General features: G+C 34.4%; 2 protein-coding genes and 4 non-coding genes across 6 annotated transcripts; all 6 read right to left on the minus strand.

Annotated features, from left to right (window-relative positions):
- Positions 1-201: 201 nt before the first annotated feature.
- LOC123914157 (UPF0496 protein At3g49070-like) lies at positions 202-1,774 on the minus strand. The gene is made up of 2 exons (XM_045965178.1): positions 1,647-1,774; positions 202-1,339 (listed from the first exon to the last, which is right to left on the minus strand). Exons 1-2 carry the CDS (start codon positions 1,705-1,707, stop codon positions 354-356), a joined length of 1,047 nt encoding a protein of 348 aa, XP_045821134.1. The 5' UTR covers positions 1,708-1,774; the 3' UTR covers positions 202-353.
- Positions 1,775-12,960: 11,186 nt separating this feature from the next.
- On the minus strand, positions 12,961-13,077 carry LOC123903334. Its single transcript, XR_006807916.1, has one exon. It is a non-coding gene; the product is annotated as a U5 spliceosomal RNA (small nuclear RNA).
- A 1,615-nt stretch (positions 13,078-14,692) lies between these two features.
- On the minus strand, positions 14,693-14,809 carry LOC123903337. Its single transcript, XR_006807919.1, has one exon. It is a non-coding gene; the product is annotated as a U5 spliceosomal RNA (small nuclear RNA).
- A 3,925-nt stretch (positions 14,810-18,734) lies between these two features.
- LOC123903338 lies at positions 18,735-18,851 on the minus strand. Its single transcript, XR_006807920.1, has one exon. It is a non-coding gene; the product is annotated as a U5 spliceosomal RNA (small nuclear RNA).
- Positions 18,852-20,546: 1,695 nt separating this feature from the next.
- Positions 20,547-20,663, minus strand: LOC123903333. The gene has a single exon (XR_006807915.1). It is a non-coding gene; the product is annotated as a U5 spliceosomal RNA (small nuclear RNA).
- Positions 20,664-21,652: 989 nt separating this feature from the next.
- Positions 21,653-25,274, minus strand: LOC123914162 (protein DETOXIFICATION 35-like). Its single transcript, XM_045965191.1, has 7 exons — positions 24,836-25,274; positions 23,542-24,167; positions 23,236-23,292; positions 22,811-23,049; positions 22,593-22,711; positions 22,244-22,330; positions 21,653-22,109 (listed from the first exon to the last, which is right to left on the minus strand). Exons 1-7 carry the CDS (start codon positions 25,118-25,120, stop codon positions 22,032-22,034), a joined length of 1,491 nt encoding a protein of 496 aa, XP_045821147.1. The 5' UTR covers positions 25,121-25,274; the 3' UTR covers positions 21,653-22,031.
- Positions 25,275-27,464: the final 2,190 nt, after the last annotated feature.

Consider the following 27,464-nt stretch of genomic DNA (forward strand, 5'->3'; position numbering starts at 1 on the left):
TCTTTTAATAGAATGCTTAAAGAGTGTCCCGAGGGCACTCGTTAGCAAGACCCATAAATTAATTCTAAAACTTATCATTTTATATCTCTCTATTAAAATTCTTGTTTTAAATATGAGCTAAGTTAGAATAAGATATGAACAAAATTCTCGTTGGGATGTAAATTTTGCACTTATATAGAACGAAAACTTGCAAACCTTATGAACAGATAATTCTATTGTAAGTTAAATTATAGAAGTAGTTGTTTAACTTTAATACAGCTTTTTTTGTTCTAATATAGCTAAGTAGCTAGCTACTACATACATTTAAGTCAACATGATGAATTGAATGTGATAACTTATTAGATGATGGTTAATCAAGCTGAAGCAGTAATCTGGTTCAACACAAGATCTCTAGCCCTATTAATAGTCATAAAACACAAATACAAATGTTCCTCCAACTCATCCAATTGATCATTAAAATTGCATTGATTCTTCTTCAATAGGCGCAACACTTCCCCATCAGCTTGAATTTTATCCTCTTTCCTTTCAAGCCAAAACTTGACCATTTTTCTTATATGTTCCATCTCATCATTTAGCCGAGCCACGAGCCGACTAGTTGTTTCCAAGTCTTTGTTCAATATATATGTTCCTTTGGCGGCTGCGTCGAGTTGAGCCGTCATGTTAGTTAGCTTCCTTTTTGAATGCAAATTCATCAAAGTTAGCCCTGGCATAGCCACGAGCAATGCAAAGCCATGAGACACAACTAACACAACAAGAGAAGTTGTTACTACCACAATAGCACAAGTTGAACAATGTTTAAGTATAGTAACCATTTGAAGCTTGGCTCGCAAGTTATCACGACTCAACTCAAGTTGTTTTTGTAATTCAGAGCATTGACCTAATGAAAGCTCAATTAAATGGGTCGCTATCATTAAAGAAGAAATTTGATTAGATCCTTCTTTAATAGTAGCGACCGATTGAAGAATAGTTTTATGTGATTTATATTTTATACGCACGCCATCAATTTCCTTCAACAATTGGCTACAAAGTAGAGAGGCATTAGCGGTGTGCGAAAAATAGTCCGATAAGAGAGAATTGATTTCGGGTTGAAGTTTGGTTTCGGCCAAGATTCGAGTAACCGTAGGCTGATCAGGATCCAAGAGATGTTCAGCGAATAAACGGTAAGAGGGAAGACGGGTTGATGTGGTGGTTTCTCTTGACAAACGAGAACGGCATTCACCATTGGAATATGCAACCACACGTGTCCAAAACTCTATGTATGACTCCGTACGAAATGCATTAGCATATTCTTCACGAACGTCCACTTGTGTTTGACGATTTGGAGAGCTAGATCTGCAAACTGTTTCATGTCACTCACTAAATCAAATTAAATAGTGTGACAATATTTATGAGTACCATATATTAGATTGAAAAATGTTGTTTATAATCTTTAGTTTTACAATGTGTATTTATGCATATATAATCATGGTGTGTCGTCAACACTTTAAAGTTAAAGCTTTAATAAAATTACTATCCTATCGTAGTTTTGTTAAAACTCACCGTAATTTCATACATACTTGTAAATTGTTTCTTTCTTTTTTAGTAATTACTAGATCGTAAAAGTATTCAACATCACACTTATTAAGAAAAGGAAAAAGCACAATTACCAGAAGATGAAAGCAACTTGTTTATACGCCGAACCAATTTGTTCTTCATCTCTATTTTCATATCTTAAACTCGATAATGCAAATCAACAAATGCAAGAGAAAACTCAGAAGATATATAGTTGAAATTCCTGGCACACAGTGGACAGGTGTTGCTCAAGGTGTAGCAACACTTGTCTGTTGTAGACAGATGTTGTTACTGGTGTGCCAACACTTGTCTATAAACAGAGCAAATAACATAAAACAATACAAACAGTAAAGTAAATAACACACAAGAGTTGTTAACCCAGTTCAGCCTAAAGCCTACTCTGGAGGATACCAATCCAGGAATGAAGTCCACTATCAGCAGTATTACTTCGAAGCTAAACTCACCCGTTTACAACTTCTCACTTAATCACTACCCAATGACCCTTCTACCTAGGAACTCCTAGATATGAGACCCCGTCCCAATTCCCACCTTAGCAACACAGACAGCGCTGCTATTCAATTCAGACGACTACAACGATTGGAGACACACTCCTAAAAACTAGGATTCACTCTTGCTTAAAAGCTTGCGAGTAAACCACACAACACAATAGAACAATCTCCGTACTTCAAAGCTTAGGAGAAGTTCACACTTACAACTCAATAACACTCAGGTCCTAAGCTTGCATCAATGAGACACAAGATAGGCTCACAATTAACACTCTAAAATCCTAAAAACACACGCTTTGTAAAACACGATTTTAGATGCTTGAAACCATATGATTGCCTTCGTATTTATAGCAGTAGAATGACTTGGGCTTCAAGACAAAATTAGGGCTTCTAGAATTGCGGCAGCAGTGGTATATTTTTGAAAATAATAGTTATATTTTTGAAACCGCAAAAATATATTTTCCAAAAATATAATTCCTTTGGAAAATAAAACTAGGGTTTAGCTGCCTCTTGAATCACATTAAACACGTGCGCCTTCTTCTGCAAGATACCTTGAACAAATTCTTCAAACAGATCTTCAAAAGATTGAGTAGAAAATAAAAACATCCAGCTGGCGCGCGTAGGAACAGAGTCAGGTGTTGTTCCAAAGTGTCACAACATTTGTCACAACACTTGGGGTCAGCACACTTGTCTCAACACTTGGCTAAAATATGTTTTTGCAAAATGTAGCCAACTTACAAAAACCCAACAATCTCCCCCTTTGGCAAATTTTGGCTAAAACAATATTAGACCAGTATATAGAGAGATACAGTATTACCTTTCCTTCGAGTCAACATGATCACACAACTAGGAAAGAAAGTAACACATAGTAAAACTACTTCCAAGATAGTCAAGTAGCATCAGAGGCAATGCAACAGCGGAATAAAAGACAACTAGCCTCATGGAACAACACAAGGGAGAAATAAACTCCCAAAGTAGATGCTAAGTAGGAGAGATAAACTCCTAATAGTTTAGCGCGCATCCATTCATCATAAGAACAACAGGGAAAAATAAATTCCCATAAACATCTGAGAAAAATAAATTCTCAGTCATAGTGGATAGTGGACTCAATAGTCAGGTGCCATAACACTTGGCACAACATTTGTCATCAAACGTATTCAGGCGATCAAGAGATAATATCACTCACACTCCCCCTGAATTTATGCATACACACACCAGATAACGAAAGAATAATCACTACTCCCCCTCAGTACTTGCATATTACTCACACTCCCCCTCAATACGAGCATACGAACAATTTCATGCAAACACAGTCACCAGATCCAGATGTGAGAACATCTGACCACACACTTGTCACACACACACACACTACTCCCCCTTTTTAGCCACAATTTAGACAAACATCAGGAATAGGAAATCATAGTGTACCAGAGCTTAGAGAATATCAGTGTGCAGTTATTACAGACCATAGAGCACACACAGGTGCTAGAAATTCAGGGCCTAGCCCATAAAGGAATAACAAAAGAAACACCAAAAATACATCAGAAACAAATATAAGGAAACATCAGAAATCAGAGTGAAGAACTTTCATCAGAGTCCTCCATCACATCCTCAGAACCATCCTCAGACTCACTAGCCTCTTCTCTTTCTTGTTCATTTGGCTCACCCTCAGCCATCTCAGCAGCTTCCTCAGCCTTGAGTGCCTCAATTACACGGTCTATTTTCAGCTTCCTGGCCTCAAGAGCTCTGCTAGTTTCAGTAAGATCAGCAATCATCTGTTTTCTTGAAAGTACACCAGTCTGGACAGATGTGCCAACACCTGCTGCAGCATTTGTCCCATCCAGCAGCCTCTGCTCAATCACCAGCACCCCTTTCCTTTTGCAAGGAACATCAAAACTTCTTAGTATATCTGGGTGTTGCTCAAGAATGATATTGCATAGCAGAGTGGGGAGAGCCACTGGCTTCTCAACAGCATAAGTCAGGGCATGGCTTAAAGTTTCTTGAAAGAAATAAGCTCCATAGTCAAAATTGGCCTTGGTACCCACAGCATAGATGAACCTACCCAATCCTCTTGCCACATCTCCTGAGTGAGTTGTAGGCACCCAATTATGGGCAGCAATCCTATTTAAAACAGCATAAAATGGAGAGAGGGAAGTTGCAGACAACTTAGCCTTGCTTGGCCATGCTTTAATTCTTCCTCCAGTGAGGACCTTGCAGATTTCATTATCTGTGGCTTTCAGAGGAGCCACTTCATCAGAACTTCTTTGGAGATATTGGTTTATCACAATAGGGGAGAATTGAACACACTTTCCACGAACAAACACTTGCCTGTATTCAGGACTTGCTGGGTCATTACAGTTTGCAGCCACATTAATCAAAAATTCCTTGACAAGCCTGTCATAGCACTTGTCCAGACCAACCACAGTTTTCATCAAACCAGCATACTCAAGAGCTTCAACAACACTTGGACATTCAAGAATATCATTCTTCAAATTCCTTTCTAGAGCTAACCTTCTATGATACACAAATTTGCAGATCCATTCTCCAGATGGAATGAGACATTATCTAAAGGAGCATAGGGAACAGTTTGAGGAACCTTCTTCCTTCCTATACTCTTTCTAGATGTGCTGCCAGATGCAGCAACATCTGTCTCAGGTTCAAAATCAGAATCACTAGTTGGAGGAGCCTTTCTTTTCTTGGTCTCTGACCTAGGGACCACTTTACTGACAGGTTTTGGAGGTCCATACACAGGCTTTTTACCAGTACCCTTTCCAGCCTTAGAGGGTTTGGGTGTTTGGACAGGTGTACTAGCAGTCTCTACACCTTTATTAACCCTACTTCTAGTCCTCCTAGCCACACTAGCTTCAGAATGTGCAGGAATAGCCTTATCACTAACAGTAGTTTCATTTTCATTAACAATTATTACCTCAGGAGTTTCATTCACAACTTTATCAGAACCAGCTTCTTTATCAGTATCCTTAGGTGGGGGACTCTCATCAGACTCAGAATAGTCCACAAGGTTCTCTTGTGCCAAAGATGTGGTAACATCTGGCACCACATTTGGCGCAGCGCCATGTGTTGCAACATTCGGCGCAACATGAGTCTCAGGAGCAGTTTTCTTAAAGGACTCATTAGCAACAGGATTATTGGTCTCAGTAGAAGCACCAATATTATCATCATCAGCAACAGGGGAGTTAGGAACACTTTTCCCCAAATTTTCAGACACAGTAGGTTTCTCTAAACCTAGGTTTTCAACAGAATTTGGAGCATCAGAGTTTTGATTAAGTGAGTTCTTACCAGATGTGTCAACATTAACCTCTGCAGCTTTTACGACAGGAGTAGCAACACCACTCGATGGAAGTGGATCAACATGCAGTTCAGACATTGTAAAACTTCTTCTTGATTCAGACTTCGATTTCTTGCTCTTACGCTTTGAAACTTTAATCGAAGCGGAGGGAGATGAAGGATTTGTACTTGTTCGAGATGATTTATCCTTCTTTGCAACAGATTTTCTCCTCATCGTTGGACTTGTGGAAGGTATGGTGGTTAGAGGAACAGCATCGATTACCACCTTTTGTAGTGATGGAGTAGCGTCTGACTTTGTTGGTGAAGATTTGACAGAGTTCGACATGATTTGGAATTGAAGTTTTCTGAGAAAAGACAAGGTTGGAGAAATGTTGATGCGGAAGATGGATAGTTTTTGAGCGTGAGAGAGAGAATGAATGAGGAGTAATGATTGTGGTTGATGGAGGTTGTGGGAAGTTGAATGAGAACTTCCTTGATTTGCGTGTAACTTAAAGTGATGAGAGGTAGTTACACGCATTGCCTGCTGTAACTGCTATTTGTCTTCAAAAAGGCAAATTCCAAGTTTGCCTCTTAAATTTTCAAATTGACTTGCATCCAACGCTTTAGTAAAAATGTCTGCTAATTGTTCTTCCGATGCAATGTGCTTAAGTGTAACAATTTTTTCTTCTACAAGCTCCCTTATAAAATGATGACGTATATCAATGTGCTTAGTCCTACTATGTTGAATAGGATTTTTAGAAATGTTTATAGCACTCAGATTGTCACAGTAAAGTGTCATGACATCTTGCTCCACACTATACTCCTTCAACATTTGTCTCATCCATAACAATTGAGAGCAACTACTCCCAGCTGCTATATATTCTGCCTCAGCTGTTGATAGAGACACACTATTTTGCTTCTTACTAAACCAAGATACTAGATTGTTTCCCAAGAAGAAACAAGCACCAGAGGTGCTCTTTCTATCATCAGCACTTCCAGCCCAATCTGCATCACAATATCCAATTAAGGTAGAATCATTACCATGAGTGTATAGAATACCATAGCCACATGTTCCATTGACATATTTGAAGATCCTCTTTACTTGAGTCAGATGACTCATCTTAGGCTCAGATTGGTATCTAGCACAAACACCAACTGCAAACATGATATCAGGCCTGCTAGCTGTGAGATATAGTAAGCTCCCTATCATACTTCTATAGAGACTTTGATCCACATCAACCCCTTTCTCATCTTTAGTGAGCTTCAAGTGTGTAGGTGCAGGTGTCCTTTTGTGACTACCACCTTCCATACCAAATTTCTTCACAATATTTCTTGCATATTTTTCTTGAGAGATAAATATGGTGTCTTCCATTTGTTTGACCTGAAGACCTAAAAAATAAGTTAGCTCACCTACAAGACTCATTTCAAATTCAGATTGCATTTGATGCACAAAATGTTCCACCATTTGTCGCGACATTCCACCAAATACAATATCATCCACATATATCTGAGCTATCATTAGCTTCCCTTTTTCTTCTCTTACAAACAGGGTTTTATCATTACCACCCTTCTTGTATCCATGGCTGACAAGAAATTCAGTCAATCTTTCATACCATGCTCTAGGGGCTTGTTTCAATCCATAGAGTGCTTTCTTTAGTTTGTAAACATGGTTAGGAAAGCTTGGATCTACAAACCCTTTTGGTTGCTCAACATATACCTCTTCATTTAGATAGCCATTTAGGAATGCACTTTTTACATCCATTTGATATAGCTTGAATTTCAAAATGCATGCCACAGCCAAGAGTAATCTTATGGACTCCAAGCGAGCAACTGGAGCAAAAGTCTCATCAAAATCTACTCCTTCTATCTGGGTGTATCCTTGTGCTACAAGTCTGGCTTTATTTCTAGTAATATCACCATTTTCATCAGTTTTGTTCTTGTACACCCACTTTGTACCAATAACATTTATACCATTTGGTCTAGGTACTAGATCCCATACCTCACTTCTTTTGAACTGAGTTAGTTCCTCCTGCATAGCATTGATCCAGTATTCATCACTCAAAGCTTCTTTAACATTCTTTGGTTCAATCTTTGATATGAAACATGAATTGGAAATTGCTTCTTTTGATCTTCTTGTTGCAATTCCTTGATTTGGATTTCCAATGACAAGTTCCAGAGGATGATTCTTCTGTGTTCTAGTAGATGGTCCCTTGTTTGGTCTAGGAACCTCTGTAGTAGACTCAGAATGTTGATCAGGTTCAGGTTCAGTTTGATCATCATCAGGTGTTGGGACAGGTGTTATGACATCTGTCTCTTCAGCTGGATCTGCACTTGTTGTATCACTGTCATCAACAACAACATTAATTGATTCCATCATGGTTCTTGTTCTGGAGTTAAAAACCCTGTATGCTCTGTTGTTGGTTGAGTAACCTAAAAATATCCCCTCATCACTTTTGGGATCCAATTTTCTCCTAGGTTCTCTATCTGCCAAAATATAACATTTTGACCCAAACACATGGAAGTACTTCACAGTAGGCTTCCTATTCTTCCATAGTTCATACAATGTTGTAGCAGTACCTTTCCTTAATGTTACTCTATTGTGAATGTAACATGCTGTATTCATGGCTTCAGCCCAGAACTTGTAAGGAACATTTTTGGCATGCAACATTACTCTAGCAGATTCCTGTAAGGTTCTATTCTTTCTTTCAACCACACCATTTTGTTGAGGTGTAATTGGTGAAGAAAATTCATGAATTATTCCTTCAGCAGCACAAAAATCAGCAAATTTAGAGTTTTCAAATTCCTTACCATGGTCACTTCTGATTCTTACAATACCACAGTCTTTCTCTTTTTGAAGTTGTACACAAAGATTTTTGAATTCTTCAAAAGTCTCAGATTTTTCCCTAATGAAATTCACCCAAGTATACCTAGAGAAATCATCAACAATAACAAGAACATATTTCTTACCTCCAAGACTCTCAACTTGTATGGGACCCATCAGATCCATATGTAGTAACTCAAGAACTCTAGAGGTGGACAAGTGTTGCAACTTTTGGTGCGACACTTTGGTTTGCTTCCCAATCTGACATTCACCACAGATATTGCCTTCCTGTATCTGTAAGATTGGTAGTCCTCTGACAGCTTCTTCTGATATGACTCTCTTCATGCTCTTCAGGTTAAGGTGTCCTAATTTTTGATGCCACAGCTTAACCTCTTCATTTTTAGTTAAGAGACATGTAGATACATTACCTTCTTCAAGGGGGGTCCACAAGTAGCAATTATCTTTTGATCTAACACCCTTCATAAGGATGTTTCCTTCATTATTGCTGACTAGACATTCATTTTTTGTAAAGTTGACTCTCATGCCTTGATCACATAGTTGGCTTATACTAATTAGATTGGCAGTTAGTCCTTTTACAAGGAGAACATTTTCAAGTTTTGGTAGACCATGGTCAATCAGTCTTCCAATACCTTTGATTTCCCCCTTTGCTCCATCTCCAAATGTCACAAAGCTTGTGGCATAGGATTTTACCTCTTTCAAATACTTTTCAACACCAGTCATGTGTCTGGAACAACCACTATCAAAGTACCAATCTTCTTTTGATGATGCTCTGAGAGATGTATGAGCAATCAAACTTTTCCCACTGCTTTCAGCTGTATACTCCTTGGTATTTGTTGTATCATCTTTTTGCTTCCATTCCATCTTTGTTTTAGTGATGGATTGATCAGATTCTTGTGGAATTTCACTTGGATATCCATATAGTTTGTAGCAGTAAGGCCTTATGTGCCCCTTTCTTCCACAGTGATGACATCTCCATGAATGGTACCTGCTTCTTGGTCTAGGTATAAACCTAGGTCTCTGCCATCTTTGCTGATGTGGTGCCACATGTGGCAACACTTGTCTCTGCTGTCTGGGAGACAGGTGTGGCGACATCCTGTCATGCATTTTTGGAGGTGGTTGTTTACTTATCTCAGGCATATATTTCCCCTCTTTGTTGTAATCCATAATCCTATTAACATTTTTGTATTCATACCCAATACCAGTTTTGGATTTGCTAGGAACAGCCAGAGTTTCCAGGATTTCATCTAGATCACTTCCTTTAAATAGCCTAAGAACATGCTTCTTTAAATTCTCAAGATGAGAGTTTAATTCAGTTACCTCTTCATTTAGATGGGCTATTTCAGTCAGCTGTTTGATCTTGTCAGCTTCTAAGTTGATGATAGTTGCCTTCTGTTCCTCAATGATCTTTAAACTATCTTCCCATTTAGTACTAAATTCAGAGATTCTTGACATATTAGCAGCTCTCTCAGTTTGCAACTTAGTGATTGTCTCTTTTTGCTCTTCAGAGACTCTGCAGACTTCTGCACTCTTCAGACACAGCTTTTTATATGATTCAGCAAGCTCATCAAAGGTCAGTTCTTCTTCACATGATTCAGTGTCAGATGTGCAAACACTTGTCAATACATGTATAGCCTTTGCAGTATCAGTTTCTCCTTCAGAATCTTCATCTGACCAAGTTACAGTTAACCCCTTCTTTTGTTTCTTCAGAAAGGTACCACATTCACTTCTAATGTGACCAAACCCCTCACATTCATGGCATTGAACACCTTTATTTGGAGCTGATTTCTCATCTGTTACAGGTTTTCTGAAATTCCTGTAAGTGTTGCGACCAATGTCAGCTGCACCTGTCTTAGAGCGTTTGTCCATTCTCTTTAGCACCTTATTAAATTGTTTTCCCAGAAGAACCATTGCATCAGAGATGCTTTGTTCAGATTCTGTGTCACTCAGTTGATCTTCTTCCTCAGCATTTGAAACAAAAGCAATACTTTTGTTTTTCTTATCCATCTTTTCATTTGTGGCTACCTCATAGGTTTGTAGTGAACCAACTAGTTCATCTAGCTTCATATCTGTGATATCCTTTGCTTCTTCTATAGCTGTGACTTTCATGTCAAACTTCTTAGGTAGAGACCTAAGCATTTTTCTTACCAGCTTTTCTTCAGGTATCTTTTCACCCAAGGCATCAAATTGATTGTCAAAATCAAGTATGGTCATGTGAAAATCCTGAATGGTTTCATCATCATTCATTCTTAGATTCTCAAACTTAGTTGTTAGGAGTTGAAGTTTTGACATCTTCACTTTAGAGGTACCTTCATGAACAGTCTCAAGAATTGTCCAAGCTTCCTTAGCACAGACACACTTTTTGATGAGTCTGAATATGTGCTTGTCAACACCATTATATAGCGCATATAATGCTTTTGAGTTTGCAAGAGCAAGCTCATCTTCTTCTTTGGACCATTCTTCAGCAGATTTCAACTCAAGAGTTGGTTTACCATCTTTGTCCATCTTCATAGGTGGAGTCCATCCTCTCAGAATTGCCTTCCATGTCTTGCTATCAATTTGTTTTAGGAAGGCCATCATGCGGGACTTCCAATAGTCATAGTTTGAAGCGCCTACCAAGAGAGGTGGTCTGGTAACAAAACCTCCTTCTTTGTCCATCCTTGCCAGAAAAAGTTTCCCTGGAGCTCACCCTAAAATTCAGAACAGGGTGCCTGCTCTGATGCCAATTGAAATTCCTGGCACACAGTGGACAGGTGTTGCTCAAGGTGTAGCAACACTTGTCTGTTGTAGACAGATGTTGTTACTGGTGTGCCAACACTTGTCTATAAACAGAGCAAATAACATAAAACAATACAAACAGTAAAGTAAATAACACACAAGAGTTGTTAACCCAGTTCAGCCTAAAGCCTACTCTGGGGGATACCAATCCAGGAATGAAGTCCACTATCAGCAGTATTACTTCGAAGCTAAACTCACCCGTTTACAACTTCTCACTTAATCACTACCCAATGACCCTTCTACCTAGGAACTCCTAGATATGAGACCCCGTCCCAATTCCCACCTTAGCAACACAGACAGCGCTGCTATTCAATTCAGACGACTACAACGATTGGAGACACACTCCTAAAAACTAGGATTCACTCTTGCTTAAAAGCTTGCGAGTAAACCACACAACACAATAGAACAATCTCCGTACTTCAAAGCTTAGGAGAAGTTCACACTTACAACTCAATAACACTCAGGTCCTAAGCTTGCATCAATGAGACACAAGATAGGCTCACAATTAACACTCTAAAATCCTAAAAACACACGCTTTGTAAAACACGATTTTAGATGCTTGAAACCATATGCTTGCCTTCGTATTTATAGCAGTAGAATGACTTGGGCTTCAAGACAAAATTAGGGCTTCTAGAATTGCGGCAGCAGTGGTATATTTTTGAAAATAATAGTTATATTTTTGAAACCGCAAAAATATATTTTCCAAAAATATAATTCCTTTGGAAAATAAAACTAGGGTTTAGCTGCCTCTTGAATCACATTAAACACGTGCGCCTTCTTCTGCAAGATACCTTGAACAAATTCTTCAAACAGATCTTCAAAAGATTGAGTAGAAAATAAAAACATCCAGCTGGCGCGCGTAGGAACAGAGTCAGGTGTTGTTCCAAAGTGTCACAACATTTGTCACAACACTTGGGGTCAGCACACTTGTCTCAACACTTGGCTAAAATATGTTTTTGTAAAATGTAGCCAACTTACAAAAACCCAACAATAGTGAATTCTGGTAATTGTTAGTAGATTCAAACTTTTTTAATGAATGAAACTTTTGTTCTTGAAAACTTTAGCAGATAAAGGAGTTGTTAAGTAGGTACGTTTCTTTTTGCAAATTGCAAGAGTTTTTTTTTTTTCGATCTTTAATAATGCATAGCCATTTTTTGGGTTCTTGCTTATAAGTAAGACTTTGTGAAGTTAATTATGTAATCTATTGACATCTTGTAGTGTACGTGAAGGAGAGTGATCTTTGTCAGGCGTGTTGGAAGAGAGTTCTAGAACTATCATGATATGTAGGGAAATGGATCATGTGCAGTCGTTTTATAGCTGTCCGATCACAATCGAACGGTTTAGATAAATGCAGTTAATAAATACAATTTTAAATCATGACCGTCTGATCTTGATCGGACGGCTGTAAATCAAGTGACTGCACCAAAAATTTGAATGCATGGAATCCTGATACCCCAATTGAGTCTTATATATAAGTATATAACCAAACTTAAAATATATTTGACTTAAACATGGAACAAGAATATGTTTGGTTTGATTTATTTTTTAACTTATTTAAAACAGTTTATATAAATAGATAAATTTGTATGTATTATTTATAATCTTATTAAGGTAAGTTTATAAAAATAAAAGTGACAACTTATAGAAATACAATTTTAAGTATTAGATGACATTGTGATAGATAATAATTTACTCTCTTCAACAAAAAAAAAAACTCTATTATATATTAATTTAATATTTTATTATGGGCCGTTAAATATCTATAAGGATAGCCTAAAAATTGATAGGATTAGGATTCTTAATCCTAGATTAATTATTGAATTTAAATATACATAATACATAATATAAATTATTTTATACTCCCTTATATATAGAAACAGAATACATACATCCAATAAAATCATATAACAATACATCATAAAATGTATGTGTAGCAATACAAATCAAATTTCAAATAACATAAAATAGAAAATAAGAAAAATAATTGGACTATTATTGCAGAGCCCTCTATGAAGAGGACTCTTCCAAAAACTAGCGTATACCGCAAATTATGACGCTGACACGGTATTCTTTAGTAAAAGGCGAAAGAATAGTTCGCTATGTCATCATCACACGGCTCCGTGATTTTTATGAAAGAGGTCGTTTCATTTTATAGGCAAGCTGCTTAGTTTGGTTGGCGATGTGGGACTTCAGTTAGAACATTGATACACATTATCCACTCACTTGACCCTCTTCCCTTTCCACCCTCCACAATGAACAACATGTTGTCACAATATTTCACTCATTCAACCTTTGATCCATACGCCTTTTTTCTATGTTTAATCTTTTTTCTTCAATTTCATATGTATATTATCATTTTAGATTTCTTCAATGTCTCAAAGCTGGAACAATAAACATTCACTGAAGCAATGTTATTGACTTATTGTATGAGTGAGGTTTCTGTTACTTGAAACAAGCTTCAGCTATTTGAGTAATCATCTTGCTTCTAGGGGAAGAGAGGGGTATGAGAAGCATAGGAACTTTGGTGTTGCTTTCCTAGAGTCCCTCTTCTAGACTTTACCAACAAAACTTTTTGATCATCACGAGTAACTGATAAGTTAATAAGCTTCCAAAAATGGTAACTTAAGTAGGGATTTGAAGCTTTTACTTCAAGAGTGATTTGTTATCTTGAAATATATTTCCAAATATAAATAATTTCCCATTCAACTCAGTTTTAACTAAGATTAATTTATAAAACCAATTTGGCAACAAAAACACACGAGTCTATGTTTGGAACAGCGTTGTGTTGAGCAAAATAACGGCAGGAAACCACTGAATAGTGTCACGTTTAGCAAAATCACTGAAGGAAACCACATTGACGTGGAAGCTCAATTCATTGGGACGCGAGAATGACACTTCCACCACCAAACCGAACAGGCTACAAGTTAGTTTTCTTTTTATGGCAGCCTCTGTTGGGAACATGAGTCGTTTCACTGAAGGATGGTTGTCAAAATGATCCCTCGTATATTTCGTGTCATCTACTCGAACACTTAAAAACATCTATATGGTTTGATCACAAATAAGGGCTGGAATAAACAGACCAATATTAATAGACAATTTAAATTTACTCATAAGTGACTTAGTCAATTTAAGGCTGATTTTTCCAATGAAAGTTTCATCAATTTTCAAGAGAAATATAAGTAGCAATGGCATGTTTTTATTAATTTCAAGTGAGGAAGAGTCCAAGTCACAAGATTTCATTCACCAGCTACCATGCCTTTTTTTTACTCATAAATACCATGGCAAAGTTAAGTATTAACAATGTACAGAAAACTTCACATTTTGCCCTTGATTCTTGAGAGATTCTTTTCATATTTATTTTTCACAAGTATTAGTTAAGAAATTCATCACAAAATGGCTCTTATTCTTCATATTTAGGGTAACAAATCATTATATTCATGGCTTTAATTTAGAAACAAGGTTAAACAGCTCTCTTTGTTGCAACTTGTTAGGCCATTTAGTATTGCACTGTTTTTAACAGAAACACTTGGCATGATTTGTATATTCAAAGTGGAATGCCTTAAGAAAAAAGTATCTGCCTAAGATCTTAGTCTCTTTACAATTGATAAAAACAGAAACTCTGCAAGTTTTTACCAGCTATTATGCAACAAATAATTTTCTCACTAATAATCTATAGCCCTTGCAAGCTTGAATATCACAAGGAGAAAGGAAAACTTTTGAACTAATATAGCAGAGCCCTCAACAAAGAGGACCCTTCCAAAAATTAGCGTATGCCGCAAATTGTTGCGCTGACACAGTATTCTTTAGTAAAAGGCGAAAGAATAGTTCGCTATGTCATCACAACACGGCTCCGTGGTTATACCTCTTAGAAGTCCTTTCTTTTTATATGCGAGCTGCATAATTTGGTTTATGAATTAGGCGATGTGGGACTTCCTTTAGAACATAAATACCCATGATACACTCACTTGACCTCTTTTATTGGTATGTACATACATTTGTGCTTGGTTTACGATATATTATATCCACTATGCTTCAGATATTGCTAATAATTGCTTCCTATACTTTAAGGTACATTAAAAGGCTTCTTCCATCACAAGCTGCAGAAACCTCCCTCTTCCTCATCATGACATGAAATCTTTCATTTCTCTTGAATATTCTCTGATCATTTTTTTCTATATCCAACAGTAGCACAAGCAACTCTTTCTTACACCATGCCTTGAAAGATAACAGAAGTAACACTCACTTTCTATAGGTCATGTGGCCTACACTAGTGTCTAAGCACTAAGATTGTTCTTAATGATCACACTGTAATATACAACTCAAAAGTACAGGTAATATACAACTCATTTCATGCTTGTACTACTCTCGCTCAATCACGGTTAACTGCGAATATTCTAGAGTGTAAAAGATTATTTATTTGGCTAAGAATATTCTAGAGAGCGCGACTATTATTTTTGAAGGATTCTTCGTTACGAGTTTTCCAAATCAAAGAGGAGGGCCATGATCGGTAATCGCAGAGGACTATCTACCTATATTAGAAAAGAATATACATAAGAAATTCCAAGTTTGTCCCTTTTTAATTTGTTGCCACATCATTCAATTAAGGTTATTTTGTGTCTTTATTCCAAAGTTAATAGAATATTAAAATGTTAAAAAAAAATTCAACAAGATTCGAACCCCTAACCTTTAGTTACACTTCTTATTACATTAACCACTAAGCCATATCAATTAATTTGATATATTTTTGTAATCAACATATAATCAATATGAGTTAAATGCCCAATTGCAACCACAAAACCCCACTTTATTTGTCACTTCTCCCACTTTTTTCTTCTTTTTATCTAAAAACTCCCACAATTTTTTTTCTTTTTATCTACAAATCCAATTTTTTATATGTAACCCAAATTCAAATTACCTCACTTTATTTGTTTGTAAATTACCACACTTTATTTGTTATTTCTGCCACTTTTTTTTTCTTTTTATCTACAAATCCATTTTTTTAATTACCTAAAAAAATAAAATATTAATGTTATATTTGTCTACACATTTTTTTTTAATCTTACTTAAAACAAAAATAGTTGTCCTTTTATTTTATGTTTTCGTTTTTTTAGTTTCTGAAAATTTTTATATGGAAATTTTTCATCAATAAGCCAGCAATACTAATTACCTAAAAAAAAAATATTAATGCTATATTTGTCCGTTTATTTTATAATTGTCTACACATATTTTTTTGAATTTTTTTTAATATCAACTTAATTTATGGACTTCAAGCCAATATTCAATTAAGTTGATTTTTAATTCAACTAAATATATTTAAGAACAAAACTTAGAAACAGTTCCAGAGAAACTGTTTTTTTTTTTGTACAACCATATAAACGGTTTTTATTGTGACCAATTAAAACATGACACATGGATTAATTTATTTCATATCACTAATTTCAATTTTAATAAAATTCATGTTGTCAATTCGAATTTCGTCGAGCAAGTGGAAGAGAAGAGTAAAGCGATGGAGATCACCACTACTCTTTCCTTCAATTCATCCCTTCCTTTTTCACCATCCCAACTTATGGCTTAACAACATATGGCTGCAAGATTCTCATATATATATATATATATATATATATATATATATATATATATATATATATATATATATATATATATATATATATATATATATATCTTCATCAAGGGGAGAACTCAAATGATTTCAGTTCGTTGGCCTTTCATCAAAGCCTCTCCATGTTATATGGCTGCAAGATTCTCCTTGGTTGGGGGTTATTGTCATGTTTATATTGTTGTTGTTGTTGTTGTTGTTGATTTCACTTTCATTGATACAATCAATGTTGATAACAATGGCGGAAATTAAAAACCGAGTTTCACTTTCAGATTTTTAGATAACGGTGAACTGACAGAGTTTAATAAATTATTAATGACGAATAAATTAATTCAGGTGTCGCGTTTTAATTGGTGAACAATATCAACAGTACCTATGACACTGTTTCTAAGTTTTGTCCTATATTTAATTAATTTAATATGAGAATATGGTGGGAGAAAAACGGAACTGTTTCTAAGTTTTGTCCTATATTTAATTAATTTAATATGAGAATATGGTGGGAGAAAAATTGAAAAACTCCCGAAAAAATGATGAGACTAAACAATAAGAATTCTCAGTCATCTCGAGGGGATTGGTCTCTACAAGGTTGCGCGGATGATACTTTTAGTTTTAAAAAAAATATAAGAATTAAATACAAAGTTGAAAATAGTTGAAAAATAAATGACATTTTTTTAGAAGATTTTTTTTTGGAAGATATTTTGTGGTTGATATAAAGACTAATTAATTTTTTGAGAAATAAATTCCCTTTTATTTTACCGGAACAAAAAATTCATTTGTCATCAATACATTGGTCATTCTTTTGGAATAGATTGACCATCAATACATTATGCAGAATTTATATTTAGTATCACGGAACTTGTGTTTACTAATATATTATGTTGTCTATTTTTTTAAATAATTTACGGGTTATATTCATATTAATATGGAAACCTAATTTTTGTGGTTATATCTACGCATCTTATATTTTTACTCATATATTAATAAAGTTGTATATATTTTTATTAATTTTACGAGTTATACTCATATATTAATACGGGGACATAATCTTTTGTGTGAATTCTGAGGAACCTATGTTTTTCTTCTTATTAATAAGGTTTTCTGTTCTTTAATAATTTATGTAGGACCTACATTTATAATCATATATTAATACGATAACTTCTTTTTTATTTCTACAAGATTATATTTTTAGTCATATTTTAATAAAGCTGTTTAATTTTTTATAATTTTACGGGTTATAGTAGATCATGTGACCTATGTTTTTTATTAATATATTAATAAGGTTGTCAATTCTTTCATAATTTCTACATGACATATATTTATACTCATATATTAATACAATGATCTAATCTTTTGTGTGATTTCTGTTTGGGCTATATGCTTTTACTCTTATTAATAAAGTTTTCAGTTTTTTAGACCTATATTTATACTCATATGTTAATACAATGACATAATGTTTTGTGTAATTTTTGTGGGACCTATGTTTTTTACTCATATTAATAAGCTTGCATGTTCTTTTATAATATATGCGGAACCTATATATTTATACTCATATATTAACATGGAAACCTATGTTTTATGTTGTCTATTTTTTTTTACAATTTTACGGGTTATACTCATATTTAATATTTAATACGGTGACCTAATTATTTTGATGATTTTTGTGAGACCTATATTTTCACTAAAATATTAATAAGGTTGCCTATTTTCTAATAATTTTTACGGGACTATATTTATATTCATATATTGAATACATGGACATAGGTTTTTGGTGATTTTTACAATACCTGTGTTTTTACTAATATATTAATAAGGTAGCCTATTTTTTCATAATTTCTACATTATCTATATTTATATATTTTTTTTGAATAAAATTTATATTATATTAATACGGATACCTAAGATTTTTTGGTGATGGTTTTTCCATTATTTTTTTTCTATTTTTTTTACCAAATATTATATCCTTTCTGATTTTTATCTTTTGATTTACTTTCCAATAAATTATTATTTCATGCTACCAAGTGAGGAGCGGCGCCGCGACTCCCGTGCGGACACACGGGTATCCTGCTAGTTTTATATAAAATAATATACAAAACAACAATTGTTATGGATAGTATAAAAACAAAAAATGACAAAGAAAAAAATTGAACTAATATTGCAGAGCCCTCAATGAAGAGGACTCTTCCAAAAACTAGCGTATGCCGCAAATGGTGACGCTAACACGGTATTCTTTAGTAAAAGGCGAAAGAATAGTTCGCTATGTCATTATCACACGGCTCCGTGATTATTCGAGGAAGAGGTCGTTTCATTTTATATGCAAGCTGCTTAGTTTGGTTTATGTATTAGGCGATGTGGGACTTTAGTTATAACATAGATACACATTATCCACTCACTTGACCCCTTCCCTTTCCACCCTCCACAATGAACAACGTGTTGTCACAATCTTTCATTCTTAACTCATTCAACCTATGGTCCACACACCTTTTTTCTATGTTTAATCTTTTCTCTTTAATTTCATATGTTTATTATCATTTTAGATTTCTTCAATGTCTCAAAGCTAGAACAATAAACATTCACTGAACTAACTGAAGCAATGTTATTGTATGTGTGAGGTTTCTCTGTTACTTGAAACAAGCTTCAGCTTTTTGAGTAATCATGCTTCTAGGGGAAGAGAGGAGTATGAGAAGCATAGGAACCTTGGTGTTGCTTTCCTAGAGTCTCTCTGCTAGACTTTAGCAACAAAACTTCTTGATCATCACGAGTAACCGATAAGTACGATAGTTTAAAACCGTCCAACCTTAACGGTCATTCTAAGTTAATAAGCTTTCAAAAATGGTAACTTAAGTAGGGATTTGAAGCTTTTACTTCAAGAGTGATTTGTAATCTTGAAATACATTGTTTGTGCACTTTTACGTACATGTATCCAAATATAAATAATTTCACATTCAACTCAGTTTTAACTAAGATTATTTTATAAAAACCAATTTTGCAACAAAAACACACAAGCCTATGTTTGGAACAGGGTTGCATTGAGCAAAATAACGGCAGGAAACCACCAAACAGTGTCGCGTTTAGCAAAATCATGGGAGGAAACCACATTGACGTGGAAGCTCAGTTCATTGGGACGCGATAATGACACTTCCACTTCCACCATCAAACCAAACAAAATATAAGTTGGTTTTCTTTTTATGGCAGCCTCATTTCTCAGAAGGATGGTTCTCAAAATGGCCCCTCGTATATTTCGTGGCATCTACTCGAACACTTGAATAACATCTATATGGTTTGATCACAAACAAGGGCTGGAATGAACAGGCCAATATTAATAGACAATTTAAATTTACTCACACGTGACTTGGTCAATTTAAGGCTGATTTTTTCCAATGAAAGTTTCATCAATTTTCAAGAGAAATGGGTAGCAATGGCATGTTTTTTTTCAATGTTAAGTGAGGAAGAGTCCAAGTCACAAGATTTCATTCACCAGCTATTAATACCATGGCAAAGTTAAGTACTAACAATGTGCAGAAAACTTCACATTTTGCCCTTGAGAGATTCTTTTAATATCTATTTTTCACAAGTAGTTAAGAAATTCATCACAAAATGGCTCTTATTCTCCATATTTAAGGTAACAAATCATTATATTCGTGGCTTTATTTTAGAAACAAGATTAAACAGCTCTCTTTGTTGCAAATTGTTGGGCCATTTAGTATTGAAACTGTTTTTAACAGAAAAACTTGGCATGATTGGTATATTCAAAGTGGCATGTCATAAGATCTTAGTCTCTTTAGAATTGATAAAAACCGCTTGAAATTGCTATAATAATTTTCTAAACTAAGCAAATATTAATGAATAGGGAGCAGCAACACTGCAAGTTTCTACCAGCTACATGCTAGAAATCATTTTCTCACTGATAATCTAGAGGATGCAAGCTTCTTATATCATAGGAGAAACGAAAACTTTTGAACTAATATTGCAGAGCCCTCGATAATGAGGACTCTTCCAAAAACTAGCGTATGCCGCAAATTGTTGCGCTGACACGGTATTCTTTAGTAAAAGGCGAAAGAATAGTTCGCTATGTCATCACAACACGGCTCCGTGGCTATTACTGTCAGAAGTCATTTCATTTTATAGGCGAGCTGATTAATTTGGTTTATGCATTAGGCGATGTGGGACTTTACTCATTATATAGTCACTTGACCCCTTTCCCTTTCTACCCTCCACAATGAACTACCTGTTGTCACAATCTTCCACTCTTCACCCATTTGGAATGTTTAATCTTTTCTCTTCAATTTCATACGTTTAAAATCATGTTAGATTTCTTCAATATTTCAAAGCTATAAGAATAAACATTCAGTGAAGGAAGAGAGGGGTTAAAAACATGATAAACTTATGCAGAAAAGCTGCAGATGAAATACAGTAGATGTTTGATTGTGTTCAATTCTATGTTTCTGTCTTTCTGATATCCTTTTCCTTTTCTCAATTGAAGGGGGTTATGTCATTTGAATTGCTTAATAACTCAGTCTAGTTTAGTACTTTGAAATTCATGATGTGTGAATTGGTTCACTAGTCATCTCATCAGTGCCAATATAACTTCATCAATTAGTGTTCAATATTTTTAAATCTAAAAAACACATCTGAATTGCTATTTCCTCCTCTCGAAATCCTTTTTTGTATTTAAAATCTTTCTTTTTGTTATATACTAGTATCTGTTAAACTTGCAGGGTCTTGTATCTATGAGGTTTCTGTTACTTGAAACAAACTTCAGCTATTTGTGATACTGATGTTCTCAGAGTTACATTATTACATCTTCAGATTCCTTGACTGCCTTAACCTCATAAAAAATGGTGCATCATGCATCATGCCACTATCCTCTATACTCCTCTTATGACTCACATTAAGCATATATAATGAATAGGGAGCAACAACACTGCTGGTTTGTTGCAGATATTTTTAACATTATTTTATGCTATAAATCATTTTCTCACTAGGCTAGTCCTGCATTCACAATATAGAAAAGAGAAAACAAAAGATGGACGTTCAAGTGTAAAAGAAAAATACTCATGATTCCAATGTTCATTAAGATGCTATATAATTAAGGGTTAACAAGTGCACTTGTGGCATTGTTTAAGGAATCTAAAAAAAGAAATTTTATCTTGAAAATACAAGTCAAATGCTTGTCAAAATACTAAATACATAATTTTCTATGCAAAAATCATCACTTTTTATTCCTTGAGCAATGCCTTAAGAGCACTTGTTAGCATTTTCCATTGATAGATGAAAAATATGAATGTTTTTCTGTCTTCACAATTTCAGCAGCAACACATAAGACAGATTATGTCCTGTACCTAATTGAAAGAAATCAACTACTACATTACAATGCAAAATGGTCAAAAAAGTACTTTTGAGACCATTATCCCTAATTAAACTAAGAACAAATCGGAAGTGGGAGATATATGCAACTTTATGCAGAAGCCAATGTCTTGTCAACTTCTATGGCTTGTCCACCCCATTGCTGCACTCGCGCAGTTGTATTATCCACCTACAATTGAGAAGAGATAAGTGATAGAAATCAATAACAATTTGCGAACTCATTCAAGCTAGTTCTATCGAAGGAGAAAAGTTAAGGATAAGAAAAAATCCAACATGAGTCTTAAAATGAGAAGTATTGCCTACCTCTTTATTCCAATTGGTTTTGTAAAGTATCCCCATCAGCAGCAAGGTCTGGAGGAGAATTCCACATATCATACCTCCCCAAAGTCCCTAAACCAGAAAGAAAAAAAATCAGAATCATTAGAAAGAGTTGTCCATTTCTTTATTTTTTTCAGTTTTTACTTTTTATCATCTGCCCGTAAAATGGTCGATGAGTCTTTGGATAGAGAAGTTTATTAAAACAGGAATCAACATTTTTCACTCAACAGCAAACAAGTAAGGACCCATTTCCTTTCTAAACAAGTAACAACATTTACTTTCTAGAGAGAATAAATTTTTGAAAATAGTGAAAACAATGATTTGAATACATTACCTTAACCCCCAATTCTGCAGTGTAACCAAGAAGGTACCCTAGTGGAAGCCCAAACAAGTAATAACAACCTACGTTGATGTAAGCCACCAAGGCCTGCCACCCGCCTCCAACAGCAACACCTTTAAGAATGATTTCAAATTGGTGAATAGGAGATAAACTGAAGTGATGCTATGTTACTCTTCATGAAGTAGACAGTGAAAATGGTAACATATTCATACCTGAAATCACCGGTTGAACGCTGTTTAAAACCATTGTCACCGCAAGGAGGTTTCCTAGGTTTGCAACCGCCACTTGCAAAGTCTTGCTATTGGTAAAAACAATAGCAAAGTAGTCCTTAGTTAGCAAAATAACACCCATGAAGAATATTCCAATGAAAAGAGATTGAAAGACTGTCACATAGACGGAGTATTTGGCAGCTCTTGGATGTCGAAGTCCAAGTTCGTTGGAAACTCTGACACTGAAAACAAGAAAGGTACAAAGGTGAAAAAGAAACAAACATGAGTATAGAATCCAATGCTAATAGACACATACCATGATCAGACACTCATAACAAGGAATTTGGCATCAAGGTACCTTGGAATTTCATCAATCATCAATTGGAATAACTAACAACAGTAAGACAACTCTCGGCTGCATTGCATACCTTATAGCTGCATTTACTCCAATGAAGATCATGCCTTCCCATCCATTGTAATTCATGCTATAAGACGTCATTGAATATATTAGCAAAAAGGTTACAAAACATCCATAATTTCAACATCAAACTAAAAACTACTTGAAAGAAACTTTTGTCTTGGTTTATGTATTTGACATATTCCCTCAACAATTTCAAACTCTTGGTTGCAGAAAATTAAAGAAAAGAGAATTCATTTAGAATTTATCAACTTCAATGAAATCATATTGTATTCACTTACAGCAATGGAAAATGGAACTGGAACCATGATCTTACCATATAGAGATGGAATCAACGGCAATAATTGCATTATCAAGGTGGCCGGCAAGAACTATGAGGCTCATCATATACCAAACTTCAAGGCAAAGCATAACAGCAGACGCAATGGATAGCCTAACAAAGGACCATATATCCTTAAGAGCCAACCACGACAATCCATTCCATCCATCCTTACACCAACCCACCACATAAACAAGTTGAGCCAACGTAATTCCCCAACTCGTGACATCGAATGCAATCGCTGCACCGGTTAAGCCTAAATCTAATACATAAATCAAGAGCCAAAGCAGCCCAATATGCAAAATTAGAGCCACTAACCCAATCCATGCAATGACATTAACCTTACTTTGAGCCTGAAGGAACTTTTGGGTTGGAAAATTGAAGGCAAGTGAGAGAAATTGAGGAATTACTAAAAGTGCGAAACTTCCAGCAAGATCAGCCATATCTTTCTGTTGGCCAAGTAGTTTCAAAATTGGAGCAGCAAAAATATATATTGGCAATAGAAGAATACTTGTCACCAATAAAATTATCCATGACCGTTGCATATAAACACCAAGCATATGAACCTGTCCAGCTCCAAAAGCTTGACCGCAGAGCGTCTCAGTTGCACTCCCCATACCTAGCTACAGTTTTACTAGAGTACCATCAAAACTTGTCCTTAAAAAAACAACATTTAGTTAACAAGTCCAGTTTCTATACAATTTGGTTCCTGTTTTGAATTCAAGTTTTCATGCCATAAAAACATTCAATAAATACACAACACTAATAAAACTTTAAAACTTTAAATGCAACTTTTGACACTGAAAAATCAAATTTTACAGTTAAGATAACATGAATACACTATAAATGCTCTGCATCTTCATAATTAACAAAAGCCAAAAACAAAAAACAAAATCCTTCTTGTATAATACTAAATAAATATAATTATTATTACATGAAGCACCAATACATACACGGACACCAGACATGACAGGTACACTGACACGTTGATACATATAATAAATTGAGAAAATGGCATAATTTGATATGGAAGCATTTCCTACACCAGGACACACCTACTTTTGTCCGTGCTTCATAGATTAACACCATTAAATGCTTAATTTTATAATAAAAAATCCTTCTTGTTCTTTTAAACTCAACAAAAACAAGGAGAAAATAAATAAAATCAAATCCAGCAAAAAAAAAGAAACTAAATTTAAGGTACCATAAAATAGAAATGACAAAAAAACAGTAAAAAAATAGAAATGAGCTTAAAAGGAAGAGACAGAGACAGGGGAAAAAGGAAACATACCATGAAACCAAAAGCGAAAGTGCCAATGACAGAATTAATGAGAGAAACAGCAGAGAGTTCAATGTCACCGAGATGACCAACGAAAATGTTGGTGATAGAATTAACACCGTATTGACACAAAATGTTAAAAACTATCGGCAACGCAATTTTCCATATTCTAACTGTTTCAATCGCGAAAACTTTCTTCGCTTGTTGAAATCCTTTCACTTCCACGTAGTCACCGCCGTGTTCCTCCAATATTAACGATGACGACTCCGCCGTGCCGTAGAGAAGAGGAGTATCCATGTCAATCACCGTACACGTGTATGGCGGTGATTGACAAGTTTTGTTGTTGTTGTTGTTGTTGTTGAATAAGGGGAAGAAATGAGATGAGATTAATGTGATGTTAGTAATAAGAACTTAGTTCTGTAAGATTTATTGCTTCGGTGTTGTGTGGAGTAGTTACTTGTATTTGTATTTTCACAACACTTTATGTATGCGCTTAAATTCATGCACGAGTTATTGTCAAAAAAAAATTCATGCACGGGTTGTTGTCGGTATGCATATTCAGCTGATGACGATGCAATAAGTTCCTTTGGTTTTCGCCACGTTAGTAATGACTAATTTCATGCACGGGTTGTTGTCGTTATTCTTTTTCAACTGAATTTTTCGTATGCATAAGTTAGGAATTGAACTTCCAACCGTATATTTAAGGGGACCAAAATATATTACTACTTGCACCAATTCATTGTTGGTTAAATAAGTTTATCTCTAATCTCCGATTTATAATTTATTGGTTTTATTATTTTGACCATTTTATAGAATTTGTCTCCTATTATAAAATTTTATAGTTTTGATATCTCCAACACATATTTTATGATAAAATATGTTTTAAATTAACTTTTTAAAGGATCTTTCTTATTAATTTCATTAATGTTTGTATTTTCTCATCATTAAATCATATATCACGTTGTTTAAAACATAACACATCTTCAATTTATAGTCAAAATTTATGATATAATGACCAAAACTGTTATATTTAAAAATAAAAGGACCAAATTTCCAAAATAATAAAAATAAAGAACCAAAACTACAATTAAGTCTAATTTATAATATATTATATTTTTCTAGATTTTCCTTAACACCTCAAAGTTAGATACATTTATTTTTATTTTTTAAAATATTCTTATTATTTTTTATCATTTTACACAAATTAAAAAATATAATTAATTTTTATAAAGACAAAAATTATGAGTATTTTATAAAATTATTTTTTATTAATAATATAGGAAAGATGAATTGCATAATCAAAAGAAGAAATAATATTCCTTTCAACCACAATTATAAGCTATTGAAATTCACTTTTATTAAAAAAAAGTTGTTAGAATAAATACGAATTTAAGGATCGACAATTGATTTATGAAGAGCGATGGACACTTCTCATCTTATAGTTTCTACAGCTACTATAGTACTATCTTTTTTAGTTTAATTGTTGTGCACCGTCGGTGTAAATTTTTTTTACACATGCATCCAATAACATGTTGCCACATCATTTAATGAATGTGACACATCATGTGTTTTTAATTACCATACATGATGTGTCGGAATATTATTGGATGCATGTGCAAAATAACTTTACACCGACGGTGCATATAAATTAAATTCTATCTTTTTATGATGAGTTTGTCCAAATATATAAACACAAATTATTAACCGTGCCTCTTGATAAAACTTGGTGCAAATATAAACCCAAAATTTTCACTCAATACTACTCTAGTCCCCACAGCACTGGTTTTAGATTATTTATAGAAGAAAAAAAAGGGACTGTTTGTTTTGTTTCCATTAGCCACGATAATTATGAAATTGTCGTTTGTGAAACAAACCAGAACTGGTCATAAGTGAATGAGAACAAAGCTTTCTTGATTTACAAGAGATCTCATTTATTGTATTTTATCAAATTGGCAATCTAGCAATGTTGCTTCTACCAACAAGTCAACCATTCTCATGGTTCTAATACAACCAAACAAAGGATATGTTTGGTAAAATTAAGTTATACGTTAGCTTATAGCTTATAAGCTAGCTGAAAAACTAGCTAGCTTATAGTTGATAACTGAAAAACTAGCTGATTGAAATTAAAGTGTTTGGTAAAATTAGTTTTTTAAATGATTGATAAATATAAAAAGACATAAAATGACATTTATATGTAGTTGGTAGTTTTTTTTAGTTGATATTTTTTATTTTATAAAAAATAATAAAATTAAATTAAAAGTTATAAGTGGAAAAAACTGTAAAAAAAACTATAAATTATAAGCTCAAACTCTACTTGAAATAGTATCTAAAAAAAACTATAAGCTCGTGAGAAAAACTTTTTACTAAACACTTTTATTTTTTTCATTTTTTTCAAACATGCTTATAAGTTAACACGTCGTAGGTCGTACTAGTACTTATGAAAGTCTAAATGTTTCTTTCACATAATTTTTGATGTCATACCATGGTACTCCCTGTATAATTTAAAATATAAAAAAAAATTGGACAAATAAAATTCATAATTAAATATATCAATTTTATCTAGTAAGCTTATTGTTATATTAAAATTAGAGTGAGAGTAGTATATTAACACTAGATTTTTTTGTACATTATTTTTTTATAA

Source organism: Trifolium pratense, linkage group LG1, assembly GCF_020283565.1.
Source record: "Trifolium pratense cultivar HEN17-A07 linkage group LG1, ARS_RC_1.1, whole genome shotgun sequence".
NCBI classification, from domain to species: Eukaryota; Viridiplantae; Streptophyta; class Magnoliopsida; order Fabales; family Fabaceae; genus Trifolium; species Trifolium pratense.